The sequence below is a fragment of the Venustampulla echinocandica genome, assembly GCF_003357145.1.
Source record: "Venustampulla echinocandica strain BP 5553 chromosome Unknown scaffold_1, whole genome shotgun sequence".
NCBI lineage: Eukaryota > Fungi > Ascomycota > Leotiomycetes > Helotiales > Pleuroascaceae > Venustampulla > Venustampulla echinocandica.
Window position 1 is genome coordinate 656,883 of NW_022474206.1, and position 14,381 is coordinate 671,263.

General features: G+C 48.6%; 7 protein-coding genes across 7 annotated transcripts; 3 read left to right on the forward strand and 4 right to left on the reverse strand.

The window, feature by feature from the left end:
* Positions 1-1,161: 1,161 nt before the first annotated feature.
* BP5553_02748 (PLP-dependent transferase) lies at positions 1,162-2,421 on the forward strand (the record flags this gene model as incomplete). Its single annotated transcript, XM_032011371.1, has 1 exon — positions 1,162-2,421. One exon carries the CDS (start codon positions 1,162-1,164, stop codon positions 2,419-2,421), a length of 1,260 nt encoding a protein of 419 aa, XP_031871064.1.
* Positions 2,422-2,939: 518 nt separating this feature from the next.
* On the reverse strand, positions 2,940-3,808 carry BP5553_02749 (N-terminal, heterodimerization of RBP7 (RpoE); the record flags this gene model as incomplete). Its single annotated transcript, XM_032011372.1, has 4 exons — positions 2,940-3,195; positions 3,251-3,314; positions 3,383-3,734; positions 3,797-3,808. 4 exons carry the CDS (start codon positions 3,806-3,808, stop codon positions 2,940-2,942), a joined length of 684 nt encoding a protein of 227 aa, XP_031871065.1.
* Positions 3,809-4,505: 697 nt separating this feature from the next.
* Positions 4,506-6,521, forward strand: BP5553_02750 (Uncharacterized protein; the record flags this gene model as incomplete). Its single annotated transcript, XM_032011373.1, has 2 exons — positions 4,506-5,758; positions 5,810-6,521. The coding sequence occupies 2 exons, from the start codon at positions 4,506-4,508 to the stop codon at positions 6,519-6,521; spliced, it is 1,965 nt and encodes a 654-aa protein (XP_031871066.1).
* A 1,914-nt stretch (positions 6,522-8,435) lies between these two features.
* On the reverse strand, positions 8,436-9,137 carry BP5553_02751 (Uncharacterized protein; the record flags this gene model as incomplete). The annotated part of the gene is made up of 4 exons (XM_032011374.1): positions 8,436-8,505; positions 8,568-8,864; positions 8,963-9,039; positions 9,123-9,137. The coding sequence occupies 4 exons, from the start codon at positions 9,135-9,137 to the stop codon at positions 8,436-8,438; spliced, it is 459 nt and encodes a 152-aa protein (XP_031871067.1).
* A 657-nt stretch (positions 9,138-9,794) lies between these two features.
* BP5553_02752 (Acidic cytosolic 60S ribosomal protein RplP2) lies at positions 9,795-10,241 on the reverse strand (the record flags this gene model as incomplete). The annotated part of the gene is made up of 3 exons (XM_032011375.1): positions 9,795-9,841; positions 9,897-10,026; positions 10,083-10,241. The coding sequence occupies 3 exons, from the start codon at positions 10,239-10,241 to the stop codon at positions 9,795-9,797; spliced, it is 336 nt and encodes a 111-aa protein (XP_031871068.1).
* A 600-nt stretch (positions 10,242-10,841) lies between these two features.
* On the reverse strand, positions 10,842-12,693 carry BP5553_02753 (uncharacterized protein; the record flags this gene model as incomplete). The annotated part of the gene is made up of 4 exons (XM_032011376.1): positions 10,842-10,892; positions 10,945-11,286; positions 11,334-12,413; positions 12,529-12,693. The coding sequence occupies 4 exons, from the start codon at positions 12,691-12,693 to the stop codon at positions 10,842-10,844; spliced, it is 1,638 nt and encodes a 545-aa protein (XP_031871069.1).
* A 751-nt stretch (positions 12,694-13,444) lies between these two features.
* On the forward strand, positions 13,445-13,921 carry BP5553_02754 (Uncharacterized protein; the record flags this gene model as incomplete). The annotated part of the gene is made up of 3 exons (XM_032011377.1): positions 13,445-13,623; positions 13,680-13,724; positions 13,849-13,921. The coding sequence occupies 3 exons, from the start codon at positions 13,445-13,447 to the stop codon at positions 13,919-13,921; spliced, it is 297 nt and encodes a 98-aa protein (XP_031871070.1).
* Positions 13,922-14,381: the final 460 nt, after the last annotated feature.

Genomic DNA, 14,381 nt, shown 5'->3' on the forward strand with positions numbered 1-14,381 from the left:
GGTCTCCGCATTGCGGTGCAACGAACGTACTTATTATGATAAAAATTGATGGAGGTTCCAACAAATGATGTCGTCGCGGCCAAGAATGCTACTGTTCGATTGCGTGCGAGAAAGAGAAGTAGTCATACCAAGCGGGCGTAATCGTGGTAAGGACGAAGTCAACCTTCTAGAAAAGTAGATATCCTCGTAATTGCGGAGCCAAGGTTCGCCTTGTTGCGCAATAGTATACCTTGTTGTCATGCTATGATGCTATCGCCGGCGGCGGGTCCTCCGTCATTGTTGACCAACATAAAGCAGTCTAGAAGCCCGGCAAGCGGCGTTCAACGGGAAGAGCCTACCTGATCGAAACCAATGATTACACCTTTGGTATTGATTGCTATGTGTCTGTCCTCTTAATGCCTCTAAGCAATACGGAGGACTCGAGTATTGTTTGCGTGTGTCGAAAGGCAGGGAGGCCAACCGCGAATATATGTGGAGGCAGATGATATGTCAGCAACTCTATTTTTATACTGTGAACCCCGGTTTAGCAGATCCGTTCGGCTTAAAGGTCTTGAATTATGCGCCAAGACGCCCTGGCGATACATTTAACCCCGCGATTGACAAATCGTGCCGGCTTTTTATCTTTTGTCTCGCTTGAAGAACCGTGTTATAAATCTTGCTTGTCAACCAAGTCTGATCACCCAGCAACTCGCACAGCATAAGGGACCAGCATGGTACAGAACCCGTCCCCTTAGCCACTCAACTACTCTCTCTATAACTCTAAATAAACACCTTCCCGTAACGATGGCGTGCTCGGGTCTTACCGCCTTTGTTAAGCGCCGAAAGCAGTTTAGCCTCTTTGCCAGTCTCGAGTCCAAGGCGAATGAATGAATTATCAATCACTAACACTCATCACCTTCTTCTTGCAATACGCCTTACCTAACTGCATGTATAAAAGGACCCTTGAGTTACCTTTTTCGCTCTTGGAACCTTTGCCATTGCAATCCCTTCTTCTCTTTTTCACGTACCAGTAGCCATATCGTATTAAAGAAGTGGCTGTTGCCCTCTACCCCTCCATCCCCCAGAAATCTCGTCCTGGTCGGAAAAAACCCAACCCAACCTAGACAGCAAACAACCCCGCACCCAATTTTCCCTCACGATCTTCACAAAACAATCTTCAAGATGACATTTACCGATCACCCCATTGAGACTCCTCCACGGGCTCCCTCTCCAGTCCACCGTTTTGGCACTCTCGCTGTTCATGCCGGAGCCCCTCACGATCCTTCTACAGGCGCTGTTATCGAGCCCATCTCCCTCAGTACCACATTCGCCCAAACCAGTGTCGGCAAGCCCGTCGGCATATACGAGTACAGCCGGTCCTCAAACCCCAACCGCGACAACTTCGAGACTGCCGTCGCAGCGATTGAGAATGCCAAATACGCCCTGGCATTCGCCTCCGGCTCGGCGACCACCGCTATCATCCTGCAAAGCCTGGCAGCGGGGAGCCATGTCATCAGCGTGAGCGACGTGTATGGAGGAACACATAGATACTTCACCCAGGTGGCGAAGGCGCACGGGGTGAAGGTCACATTCACGCCCGAGATCGAGGTCGATATTCGAGATCATATTACGTCGGAGACGAAGTTGATATGGATTGAGACCCCCTCCAACCCGACTCTGCGGCTGGTGGATATCAGGGCTGTCGCGTCGCAGGCCCATGAGCATGGCATTAAGGTTGTGGTCGACAATACATTCCTGAGCCCATATGTGCAGAACCCTCTCGACCATGGCGCGGATATCGTGGTGCACTCAGTTACCAAGTACATCAATGGCCACTCGGATGTCGTTATGGGCGTTGCGGCTTTCAACTCGGACGAGATGAAGCAGAGATTGGGGTTCTTGCAAAATGCAATTGGCGCAGTGCCCTCTGCATTCGATAGCTGGCTCGCGCATAGAGGTTTGAAGACGCTGCACCTGAGAGCGCGAGAGGCAACCGTCAATGCGACAGCTGTAGCCCACGCCCTCGAAGCCTCTCCACATGTCATCTCCGTCAACTATCCCGGTATCGACTCGCACCCTCATCGCGCAATCGCCATCAAGCAACACCGAAACGGCATGGGCGGTGGTATGCTTTCATTCCGAATCAAAGGTGGCCATGCTGCCGCCGAGCGGTTCTGTCAATCCACCTCCCTCTTCACCCTAGCCGAAAGTCTAGGAGGAATCGAGAGTCTGATTGAAGTGCCCAGCAGCATGACGCATTCTGGTATTCCGAAAGAGGACCGCGAGGCCGTGGGTGTCTTTGATGATTTAGTAAGAGTTAGCTGCGGCATTGAGGACGCAGAGGATTTGAAGGCGGATGTGCTGCAGGCGCTGGAGAAGGCCGTCGTTCTGCCCAAGATCACTAATGGCTTGAACGGAGTAAACGGACAGGCGACGCTTTAAGCATATGCATGATGCATAACATCGGGCTCGTGGGGGTATAGAGGCGTTTTTTCGGTGTTTGGTGCATATCTGAGCATTTTGCAAAAATGGCAATACGCCTCTTTTTTATACAAAAGGTATCTCGAGATCTTTCTGCGGAATGGTGTTTTCTTTATTAGGGACGAATATAGTCGTCTATAGATGAATTTTTGAAGAAATGCGAAGTTTTTATACTCTCAACTCTTTACTTCAGTCGCGCGGAAAGGTTGTAGTGACGAAGTTGCTGCCAAGTAAAAAGAAAAACCCCTTGACGAACTCTCTGCGGCACAGTTACAGGGAGTTTTAAATGTTATTCTTGGTCGCATACTTCGTACAGAGTGGGTGAGTATATACACTTTTCCCACTGGCCCACTCTCTAACTCCCCAACGCCAACTGGTATATTCAGACATATAAAAGAACATGCCAGCAGTATCCCAGCCATCTATGAGCACTTCCACGATCCTAATAACGCCTCCATACATCTCTATCCAAGCCACCCCTACTCCTCCATCTCCTCCTCGCCCTCCTCATCATCCCCATCCCACCACAAACAAGGCCCCATCCCCGAATCCTCCATACTAGCCGTAAGCGTAAACGGACTCATCTTCTTGGTTTCCTGCTCCTCATTTCCGGGCTTGGTGGGGGCTTGGTCATGCCAGTGCTCGTCCTCAACACGGAAACGCACCGTTTCATGGTTATCGTAGTATAAGAGAGCGCCCTCGGTTTCCCAGGTGAAGACTTGCTCTTTATCATTGCTGTTTGCGGGGTGTCAGCAGAGGAAATTCTTGGGCGCGGAAGGGAGTGACGAACAATGAAGCACCCTCGGGAAGCCGCTCCGCTGGGACGAAAATCTCGTCGAAGAAATTTGTTCGGACTATTAGGGGTTTGTTAGTTACTTCGATATAGCCATACGAAAATTATTTTATTCGCAAGGATGCATACTTCTTATTCCCTGAGGCGTAGCGCTACTGATCTTCCCAAGTATAACTTCATGTTTGAACGGTCTGAATATGATGAGGCGGAATTCCACTGTGACAAGCAGACAATATATGTCAGCTATGAAATCATAAGTTGAGTTAGGATATGGTTTAGGCGTACCATTGACATTAACAAGCCCAGTCCCATGGCCGATCAACCCCTCGGATGCGGACAGAAGATCGTAGAGGCAAATGCAGAGCCCTATCTTCTGGATCACGCGGTTGGCATACTTTGCGTTGATGTTGTCTTCGATTGCCTGGGAGGCTTCTTTGTCGAAGTCTTCCGGTGTTATTTGGACCAGGTCCGCGATCTTAGTCTATATTACGAAGAGGGTCAGCTCTGCGTTTCTTTGACGACAGTGATGGGATGGAGTTTTACCAAGATGAACATATTTTATTAGACGTAGTTCCTCCTCGCTGGGTTCTGGGCGTCTGGGCGTCTGGGCGGAATAGATCCCCACGATATAAAATAACTTGTTGCCGAATCAAAATTCACAGCTCCGTACAAAATTGTTCAAAACTGATCCCCACGTGACTCGCTCACGATCCTGTCAATGTTTTTCCACTATGATTCACCACCTGAGAGCTTTTCTATTGTCCTCAAAGATGGATTAATCGTTCAAATAAAATCTTCAGCCTTGACAGGATTTCCACAAGCCCAACGCCGCGACTCAACAACAACAACAACACCAGTGGTTCAGTGGGAAGTCTCTTCATGCAAAGTCTTGAATAGCTTCACGTCCACTTTAGACTCAAGGAAAAGTCGCTTACGTACCTAGGTACCTTACTTTATGACCACGCCTAAGCCACGTGATCTGACTGACAATGGTCCGTGCACGTGCTGCATCTCAAACATCCAAAACGGCAGGCAAGTTGCGACTTTCTTTCCTTATTCAACACGCTCCGGTTCTCATCCCCAACTCCTCCTTCTTTTTGGATATCAGGCCGACTCGTTTTGCTCATTCATAAATACAGCTTCATCTGCGCATCGCCGCCATCTCACATCTCGTTCCATCACCACTGGTCTTACAAACTCGGGAGTACTTCTACCTCGAGGTCGTCGTGGTAGTCGTGGCCAGCCTCATAAGATGTCGGGAGCCCAGCAATACAACTTCCCTCCACCTCCTCCGCCTCCCCCAGGTCCTCCTCCCTCGAATCAGCCTCCCCACCAGCAGCAACATCCTCAGTACGGATACGCTCAGCAGCCGCAATACCAGCAGCCCCGAGGTGGTGGAGCTCCGCGAGGCGGAAGGGGTGGCAGCCAGGGCGGACGAGGTGATTTTCACGCGCCATCACCATACAACCATCCTCCTACCGGCTACAATGGCCCTCCTCAACCACAAGGCCCTCATCAGCTTCAGCAAGGCCCGCCAGCAGGTTACAATGGTCCCAGCGGTCCGCAAAATCCTGCTCCTTACATAGGTCCCCAAGCTCCAGGTCCACAAGGCCATCAAGGTCCTGGTCCTGCTAATGGCTATCCAGGCCCGGGCCCTGGACATCAGTGGCAGTCTGATCAACATCAGCAGTCCCATGGGCCGCAGCATCATGGACCTCAGCAACATCCCCAGCAACCTCCGATGCAACCAGGTCCCGTTCCGGCTCCTTTGTCTGCACAGAACTATCATCCCAATTACGCCCCTCAAGGCTATAATCAACCACCACAGTATGGTCCGCAGCAAACTCCGCAATTTCAGAATGCTCAGCAGCCTCCTTATGGTCACAGTGTGCCCCCCAATCCCAACCAGCCACCTCAGTGGTCTGGTCCACCACAGCACAGCCCGCCACAGTTTAATAATCGCGGTCGTGGTCGTGGCGGTTTCAATAGTGGTCGAGGAGGTCATGAAGTCCCTTTGATGGGCCCCCCAATTCGCATGGGGTTTGACAATGAGCGAGGCGGCCACCTGGCTCAAGCGAGTCCTTCCTTTTCCCCACAGTATGCAAATCATCACAGCCCTCCTGTTCCATTTAATCAGCCTACCTATCAAGGTTATCCACCGCAGAACTTTCTGCATGGAGGAGGACAGCGTCCACCACTTGATCCCAATCCCTTCAACTCTGGCCCCCATCGTGGCAGAGGCAGTATGAATTTTAGAGGCAGAGGTCGTGGTGATTTCTCACACCGCGGCCGCGACAATCGTCATCCTAATGGCCAGAGAGCTTCCTCAGAGAACTTCCATAAGCCTGCAGGTGCAGATCTTAATGGCAAGAAAAAGAAGAAGCGTAGAACAAACACTCTTGGTCTTACACCAAATGGGGTTGATCACGATTCAAGCGACGATGAAGTCGACGATGTTGATGAAGAGGCTCGTCTTGTTACTTTGCTTGGACCAGATACGCCACAGTACGTTCTTTTACGAGTGGGAGATTAGTTCTTCTAGCTAACATTACATAGACTGCCTGCTGATCTTGAGGCTTGGCTCCAGGAGCGAAAGTCCCGATTCCCTACGAAAGCTCGTAGAGAAGCTGCCGCTGAAGAACTCCGTCTGCGCCGTGAGCAAAACCAAGAAAATAAGAGCAAGAATCAGCAGGCCAAAGAGAAAGAGGGCGAGTCGAAGCTTGAGCGACAACAGAGAAAAGCCGAAAAGCTAAGACTCGAACTCGAGAAACTTGAACGCAACATGTCTGGTGCGAAGCGCAAGCGTGACAATGGTGATGAAGGCGATGAGGACCGAGGTCAAGTGAGCGATGAAGAATCTGAAGGTTCTTCTAGCGAGGAATCCGAACCAGAGACCATGTCATCCCGCAACAATGGCCCCATGCGCGTTCCTCCTCCACCAAAAGCACAGCTTCAGCGTCACTGCAAATACTTTTCGACTGGTGGTACATGCGGTAAGAAGGGCAAGTGTCGTTTCGTTCACGATCAGGAGGTTCGCAATCAAGCTTTGAGGGACAAGGAAGCCAACGGTGGCAAGATGACACTCGCTCAGCGCCTCATTCTGAGCGACACTGCAAAGGATGATTTGACCATTCTCAAATCCATCAAGTACCTCAAGGAGAAGGGGCTGTTGCCAGACCAGCATAATGCTAGTGCAACAAATGGGGATGATCATGCTGCCGGCGAGGAAAATGTTTACACCGAAAATTTGAACTATGGCGACAACTGAAGCCTTTCGACTTGTTTCCGTCAGTTGATCAGCAATGGTCGTCATTGGCAGTGCCCTATTTATCCGAACTTCACTTCGTCACACCCTAAGTACGCGGAGTCTTGAGGCAGATTCAACGCACGATATCATACCAATTAGTTGGAGCTACGTCGTTTCTGAATTTCGAGAATTCTCAAACCTGCTCTACATTCAATTCCCCATTGTATTTCAAAGATGTTATTTTGGAGCATTTGCTTTTGTTGATCGGTCTCATCGGAGAGAATGGAGAAACCCGGGACAATAAATGATCCCGTGATTTATAGGCAGGCGTTATGCAGAGAAAAGCCAGCCTGTTACCCCTTGCGTCATGGTTGCGAGTTCCTTTGGTTTTCCCTTCCGCGGTATTCTTTTTGCAGATCCTCCATAATTCAGTTGTTCCCTCGGGTGGCAGAGACGTGATCCGATCAGAAAACAGCATATCCTCGCTCTTCAGACATCAACAGATGTTCTGCATTGAAGTTGGTTTGCTTTACTGCTACTGACCGAATTCACACATTGTGCCAGTAATAACATTGCGTTGTTTTATAGCAAAAATAAAATTCTCTTCTACAAATCCAGCGTTGGCTTCATACATCTTTTAGTACCGGTCAGCGAATGGTCGGAAATTCTACCAGATCCCCTTTATGGCCTACCTTACATGCGCAAAGCATCATTAGGATTTTTTTTTGAAATGCTAAGTCTACAGAGGACGAAACCCGGGTATTTGTGGCCCATTCATTAATGTTGGTTGCTATAGATAGAGTGAGTTATATGCAGTGGGTAATATCTCTTAACTGATCTATCGCTGCGATGACTTTCTTTGGCGTGTTGGATGCCATATGGACTTGAGCAATTGAGCACTTATTGTCCCATCGAGGGTTAAAGATGTATTCACGGTATTCAGAATAAAACAAAAACTATATCATTATAATAAATTATCATATTCAAAGACGTTCCGTATCGAATTTCCCTTGATACTGTTTCGGAATAGTTTGTGAATGGTACGTTGTTGTGATTGCCCTATAAATGAAAATATTTAGCCAATCGGGATCTACTAGTTGGACGTATGTTGGTTGTGAAGATTCGCTCCATAGAAGTAAGATAGACCAATGATAAAGCAATACAAGCTTGGTCGACCTAACATCACAAAATATATTATAGCACAGCTCTCCTTAAGAGTAAGATTTATTCTCCCTCTGATTTAATGCTACCTATAAGCGTTTTCTTTTGGTTTAGTTAGGGGATATAGATTTACCGGACCTAGGGCGGAGGAATGTAGCTTGGAATGGGTATTTCATTATTTAGGAAGCATTTTGTAACGCGATTCCATGCCCGTGGCGCGGGAAGAGGCAGCGGTAGTGACGAGTGGAGAAGGGGGAAGTGGTCTATGATGATCGTAGTTATGTTGCAATAGTTATGTTGCAGAGAACCGTATATGGCGGTTAAACCACTGAAATCGATGGGCCAAGAAGAGAGGATCCTATCCTACCTTGGTGAAGTTAAATAGATACAAATTTAACTTTACGAGAGAATTTACTTCCACAGTCCCTGATTTAAAGGCTTCTAGGCTAGGTTGTTGGTGATTTGGACATTGGGGGTTAGAAGAAGAATTGAATGGAGGGGGTGCGGCGGGATTGTTCCGGATCGAGATGACTTGAGTACGGTGATGGGGATTCCATGCTCCAGGTGTGATTTTGTCGAGCCTTAACTTTATGGATCAAACAGAAGATAGATAAGACGACATCTACACATGGAAAAACAAGGGGACGAGGATGTAAAGATCTCATTCATTGTTTGCGATTCGCCGATATCTGCTAACTGTGGCAGAGACGCAAATGCAGCCCTATGTAATTCCCCATTACACCCCGCAAAAACCAACCCGACAAAATGTCCATTTTACTTGAGTGGAATGAAACGCGAAGAGTGGGTAGCACCGATACCGGGTCTTCCGTGCTTGACAGGGTGGCTGGTTTCGGGGGTTAGCTAATTTCCCTTCACGACCTATCTGGGGCACATAGGGGTACGTACTAAGAGATAGAGAATTCTCCCAAATAATGACCAACCATCTCAGGCTTGATCTCGACCTGGTTGAACTCCTTGCCGGAGTAGATACCGATGACGCTGCCAATCATCTCAGGCACGACAATCATGTTACGCAGGTGCGTCTTGACGAGGTCGGGCTTCTCATTTGGCTTGGCCTCCTGCTTCGACTTGCGGAGCTTCTTGATGAGACCCATAGGCTTGCGCTTCAAGCCACGGTTGAACCGACGGCGGGCACGGGCGTGGACGACATCGCGGAGTTGATCGGAGGAGAGATCGAGGAGTCTGTTGATCGGAGAAGAATAGAGGGTTAGCTTGTCTTTTTTTTGCGAAAAAGAAAGATCCCCTTTGAATTCTTTCAGCGGTTGCGGAGGGAAGCGTACTGATCAAGATCAATTCCACGGTAGGAAAACTTTCTGAACGTTCTCTTTCTCTTGATCTCGGCGGCCTCCTCGGCGTTCTGCAGGTGAGTATGGGTTAGCAGGTTGTTGGAAGAACGTCTGGGTCTGCAGGCTAATAGAAGGGAAAGGTATTGATACGCACGTATTCGTCAGCCATGATTGCGGTCGGTGATGTGCTTTTCGATGCTGGGTCGAAAGGCAAGAGTTGGCGATGAGGTTCGATTTTCAAAGTTTCGGTTGTTGGAAGTTGAAGAGATCTCGCTTAGCTCCACTTAGCGCGAAATATTTTGGTGGTAGGGCTTTACCTATGGGCCCCACATACTGTTAAAATCAAGTAGTATTGGCCAATGAGTATGCAGGAAAGTTATAACTTCAAGTACTCTGTATAGGTAAATATGTAGGCATTTTATATCCATCAAGAAGCAGGTCTTTTAAGTGGTTTCCTTTGGTCACATTGTGTAAGCTTTTATTCGCAGCGACATACCGTACGTAGTAGTAGGAGATATTTTTGCCGCAGCCACTTCTTACTGAATGAAATTGGTCTTATTCAGTATATAGCATACAGTATACAGTCACAATCAGAATCACATTCTTACGGTAACAGACACAAAGCCAACTTGGAAGAAGCACGTCTTTATTGCACTATCTAGCATGCATGATTGGCATTCCTTCATGAGTAGACCCGCAAAATCAGATCCTTGACTCCCATGACATGCACTTGACAGGCAAAGCCCGCACAACCCCTTCCTGAAGCCTTGACCACCTGAATTTCGGTAAAAAGGGCATCGAATCCATAATAACGTCAATAAACTTCTTAGTCGAAGAGACCGAAGCCCATGTCCTCGTCGGACTCTTCCTTCTCTATGATGAATGTTAGTGGCGTCCTCTAGCATTTCAACCAGCTGATATAACATACCCTCGACCTTCTCCTCGGCGGCCTCCTCAGCAGCGCCACCAGCGGCGGCAGCACCGCCAGCAGCTGGAGCAGCACCACCAGCACCACCAGATGGGACGGAAGCCAACTTGCTTGAGCCCTCAGCGATCAACTATATAGTTCTTAGCACAATTCCTCGCGCACTTCTAGCTTTGAATGTCTGCATACCTCCTGGAGGTCCTTGCCCTCAAGCTCGGAGATGAGAGCGTTGACGCGGTCGGCATCAGCCTCAATTCCAACAGAGTCGAGAACGGACTTGATGTCCTTCGCGGCAGGCGAGGTCTTGCCGCCGATGGAGAGAAGGAGGTAAGCTGCGAGGTGCTTCATTTTGATGGCTAGACGGAAGGATAGTTAGCATACAGGCGCCCAGGGAATGGTAATCTTAGGTGAGCTGTGAGATTGAGGGGCATAAGAAAACTGCGCGCCGCAGATGGGCAATGACTTACATGTAGAATTTGTTATTTGGGATGAACAGGAGAATCAATCACTTTAACCGCGGGTTGAGCGGAGACTGAAACGTCAAGTTCTTGGAGTTGAGTTGTAAAGTTTGGGTCGTCTCGCGATCTTGAATTCGAGATTCGGAAAGTTCGCAGTAACTTTCTGTGTGGGAGCCATTCTAAGCGACCCAATCAGAAATTTAGAGTTCCCTGAATACTTGCCTGAGGACAAAAATACTAACATCACGTGTATAGATACCTGTCTAGGTGGTCACTAGAGGCAGGGGCTTTTTCACTAAACTAGGTTGACAAAATTACTACGAAGGTCTGGTAGGCAGTATAGATTTATCTTTGTATTTGTTTTATCTTGCTTATGGTGGTATTAACAAGTCATTATGTCGCTAACTCCGATGCTATGGTGTGAATATGGAGGATTGCCCCTGGCCGTTACGGCGTCTATATCCTCCTCGACTTATGGGCACGGCTAACTTCAAGGGAAAGGTTCCGATTTTATTTTAGACCGTAGCGTAATATGATCATCCTAGACGCCGGTTAGCTGGTACATTAAAGGATAGGGATAATAAGTTGCTCACTTCAGCCTTCCGTTTTCCCAGCACAGGCTCCGGAGTAGCCCCTTTTAGCACTTTGCTCAAATCCTTCGTCACCTCAGCGTAACAGCTAGCATGAAATATCCTCTCTCCAATCTTTTTGGCATCCATCCAGACCCATTCTTGGGCGCTATCGAGCCATTTTGATTCGAACTTCTCTTGACAAATAGGGCAAACACTACTTGCAAGCGTAGGGTCGTCCGGGGCAGGTATATACTGTAATTCCGGCTTGCTGGGTGCGCCAGGGCCAGCAACACCAGCACCGTTCCTACTCTCTCCGACGTCCACATTTTGATCGTCCTCTACTTCACGGGAGTTGATCCAATCCTAAAACAAATGAGCATCAACAAAATCACGTAGAATAAGAAACTTACCAGTTCATCCACATACCAACTCCGGCCCTGTCCTTTCTTTTCTGATTCCCTCATACGTTGATGAACTTTGAAATGCCAATCCATATGGGCAGTCTTCTTCTTCCTCCCTTCTTCGTCGGGTCTAAAGCGGCGTCCGCATTGCGTACATGGTGCGCCGAGGTTTGCATATAGACGAGAGATTAAATGGGGCCGGGGCATTCTCAGCGATAGAGGGTTTCTCAGGTCGGCGTCATTGGGTAGTTCTCCCATTATGGGAGCCGGTGTGTTAGTAAATGGAGGTAGGCTGACAGGCGGGGGTATGTTGACAACTGGAGGGGTATTCGTAAATGCGGGTGGGGTCGAAAATGCTGGTCTTGTGGTGGCAGGAATTCCAGAAGCAATGCTTCCTGATGAGGCTGCTGATTGTGTTGGGGGCAGCAAGCCTGAAGCTCGTAATCGCTCCAGCAGGCTACTTGCCGCAGCTTGTGGGTGGGTATAATTGGGAGGTTGTGCAATTGGAGGCTGATTAGATTGTTGGTATGTATTTAGAGGCGTGGTAATGGCAGCTTGAGGTGGCTGCGAGTACGGATTTGGGGGTGTTGGGGCTGGAGCTGGAGGTGCTGGTCGATATGTATTTTGGGGGGGGGGGATGGGAACCTGAGGAGGCTGTCGATATGTATTCTGATGTGGTGGAACAACAGGTTGAGCTTGCTGCCGGTATGTATTCGGAGGTGTAGGTGTATCGCGATGAGGAACCTGGGGCGCACCTGGCCGTCCACGACCCAAGACCTGTTGCTGGTTTCGAAGATACTCATTGTGAGCTTGCACTGCAGATGTTCTGGCCTTGATCAATGCATTTTCGATGGGACTCGTGACGTCGCGTGGAAAGACTGGTCGCGTATCCAACGCCCCTGGGACTGGCTCTTTCCAAGTCTTCAGCATCTCATCCATCTTTCTCCGAACATTCGTGTCCACCAACGCGTATGCTTCCATAAAAGTCGAATAGAGTCCACGGGAGAGGAAGATGGTGTAAGGGGTGCCAACATTCTTCACAACAGAGTCGAGGACGTAGAATGCGGGAAGTTTCTTCTGCGGCGAAGTCTGACAAGTGTAAGTAAAGGACTTAGATCATTGTTACGCAATCAAGACACCACATAAACATAAACATATGATTACTAGTATATCTAGTAGAAGGCAAAAGAGAAGTCTACCCTACCTGCTTGATATGGTTCTTTAGGGCCTCCGAGATGGCGTACGCATGCTCTGTGTTTTCCCTTGCGATGACAGTTAGATTGCTGATCTCATATCGCGAATTCATAGTCAGGTCGAGAAGTGCCTGTCGGAAATCCTCCGCCACATCTGCAGATATGTCGGAATTCATCATGGGCTAATGGAGAGTCTGAGTCGAAGGAAAGGGGAGACTGCGTGTGAGATGATCTGGGCAAAAGCTTCCACAAGGAAAATGTCTTTGTCTCTCCATCCACCACACTTCTGAGACCACGAAAAAAAAGAGCTTTTTCAACAGCAGCTAACTAGATCCACGCAATTGCATTCACTCTGTGAGAACAGGTATTGTGTATTTGACTGCCAATCCACCGATGGCCACCTCGCCTTCAGTTTTGCTCTGCGATTGCCACTCGGTCCTGCCTTGCACTGTTTGCCCAACCGCCTCGACGCAACCCCAGAATCCCACAACAAAAAAGGTCGTGATGCGGGCTATATCCAAACGTCGCCCGTACGGAAGAAAACAGACTGCCGTGTCTCTGCTGGGAGGAGGGTAGAATTTGTTGCGGTAAGGGAGGATTGTCGATCGTAGAATGGTGCGAAGAACAGAGGTGGTTCCCTTTTCGAGGTACTAAGGTCCAAGGATTAGGTAAGGTGTGGCTGGGGACGCCTGTTTTGAAATACAGATCACGTGCAGAGCTAACAGGGAGGCTGTGCCCCAGCAGTGATTATTTATGCCTGAGGCCACCATGATCCTACTTGATCCTACTTGATCCTTCGTCATCACCAAGAGGCTATTAATATGAGTCTCCCGACCTGTTGCTACTCGTACCATCCAGGTTTTCGTTTCGCTCATCAAACCAAACCATACTTCATACCTACTTAGAAGAACTGAAAACTTAACCATTATGAAGTTCTCACTCCTCATTTTCCCTGCGCTCGTGGCGGTGGCACTGGGTGTAACCATGCCACTGAAGGCCGTCATTGTCTCCTATCCAGACGACACCCCCGATAGCATCGTGGATCAGGCAAAAGACGCTATCAAGGCTGCTGGAGGGGTAATCACCCATGAGTACCAGCTCATAAAGTAAAGAACCCCATTTACCTCTACTACGGATATGTGGTGTCTAACCGTTAGTACAGGGGCTTCGCTGCCAATGCGCCTGCGAAAATTCTCGAACAAGTCCAGTAAGTCAGGCCATTCAAAGATAGGGCACTTCCCTAGCTTTTCGTCTTGAACCATGGTGTTCCGTCCTCGAACTTGCCCTCTAGAAACCTGCAGACGAGGCGATGCTAAACTGATCCTCCACAGAACCTGGGGAAACGATTACCACGCCGTGATAGAGGATGACCAAATGGTCTCGATTATGGACAGTGGCTCATAGTCCTAATCGCAATCCAGCTGAAGGGGCGGTACCTGCACTAAAGGCGTATATTGTATTGAGATGAAGGCGGACAAGCTGTATGCATGTTCATCCATATCGGGGGAAGGAGTCTTGGATGGCGCATCAAGGGCTCTTTTCTAAGGTGTACTATGTTTTAGGTCGAATTTGAATTTGTTCACTTGCAGAAACTCAATGAGAATATATAGACTCTGAGTCGCACAACTTATAACTACCTAATGTACATTCCGAAAGGCTACCCGCAACCAAGCACTGGCAGGTAACAATCTAGCTACTCAGGCTCTTTATTATTCGCCTGTACATGATCTATTCTATATTTTGACCACCGATTCCACCTAGCAGAACTATATAAGGCAGTTTTATTTGTTAAATTTATAGCATAGGGGACTATGAACGAGGCGCTTTGTTAATAGGCGACATAAGAGTTGTCTCAAAGGGGGTC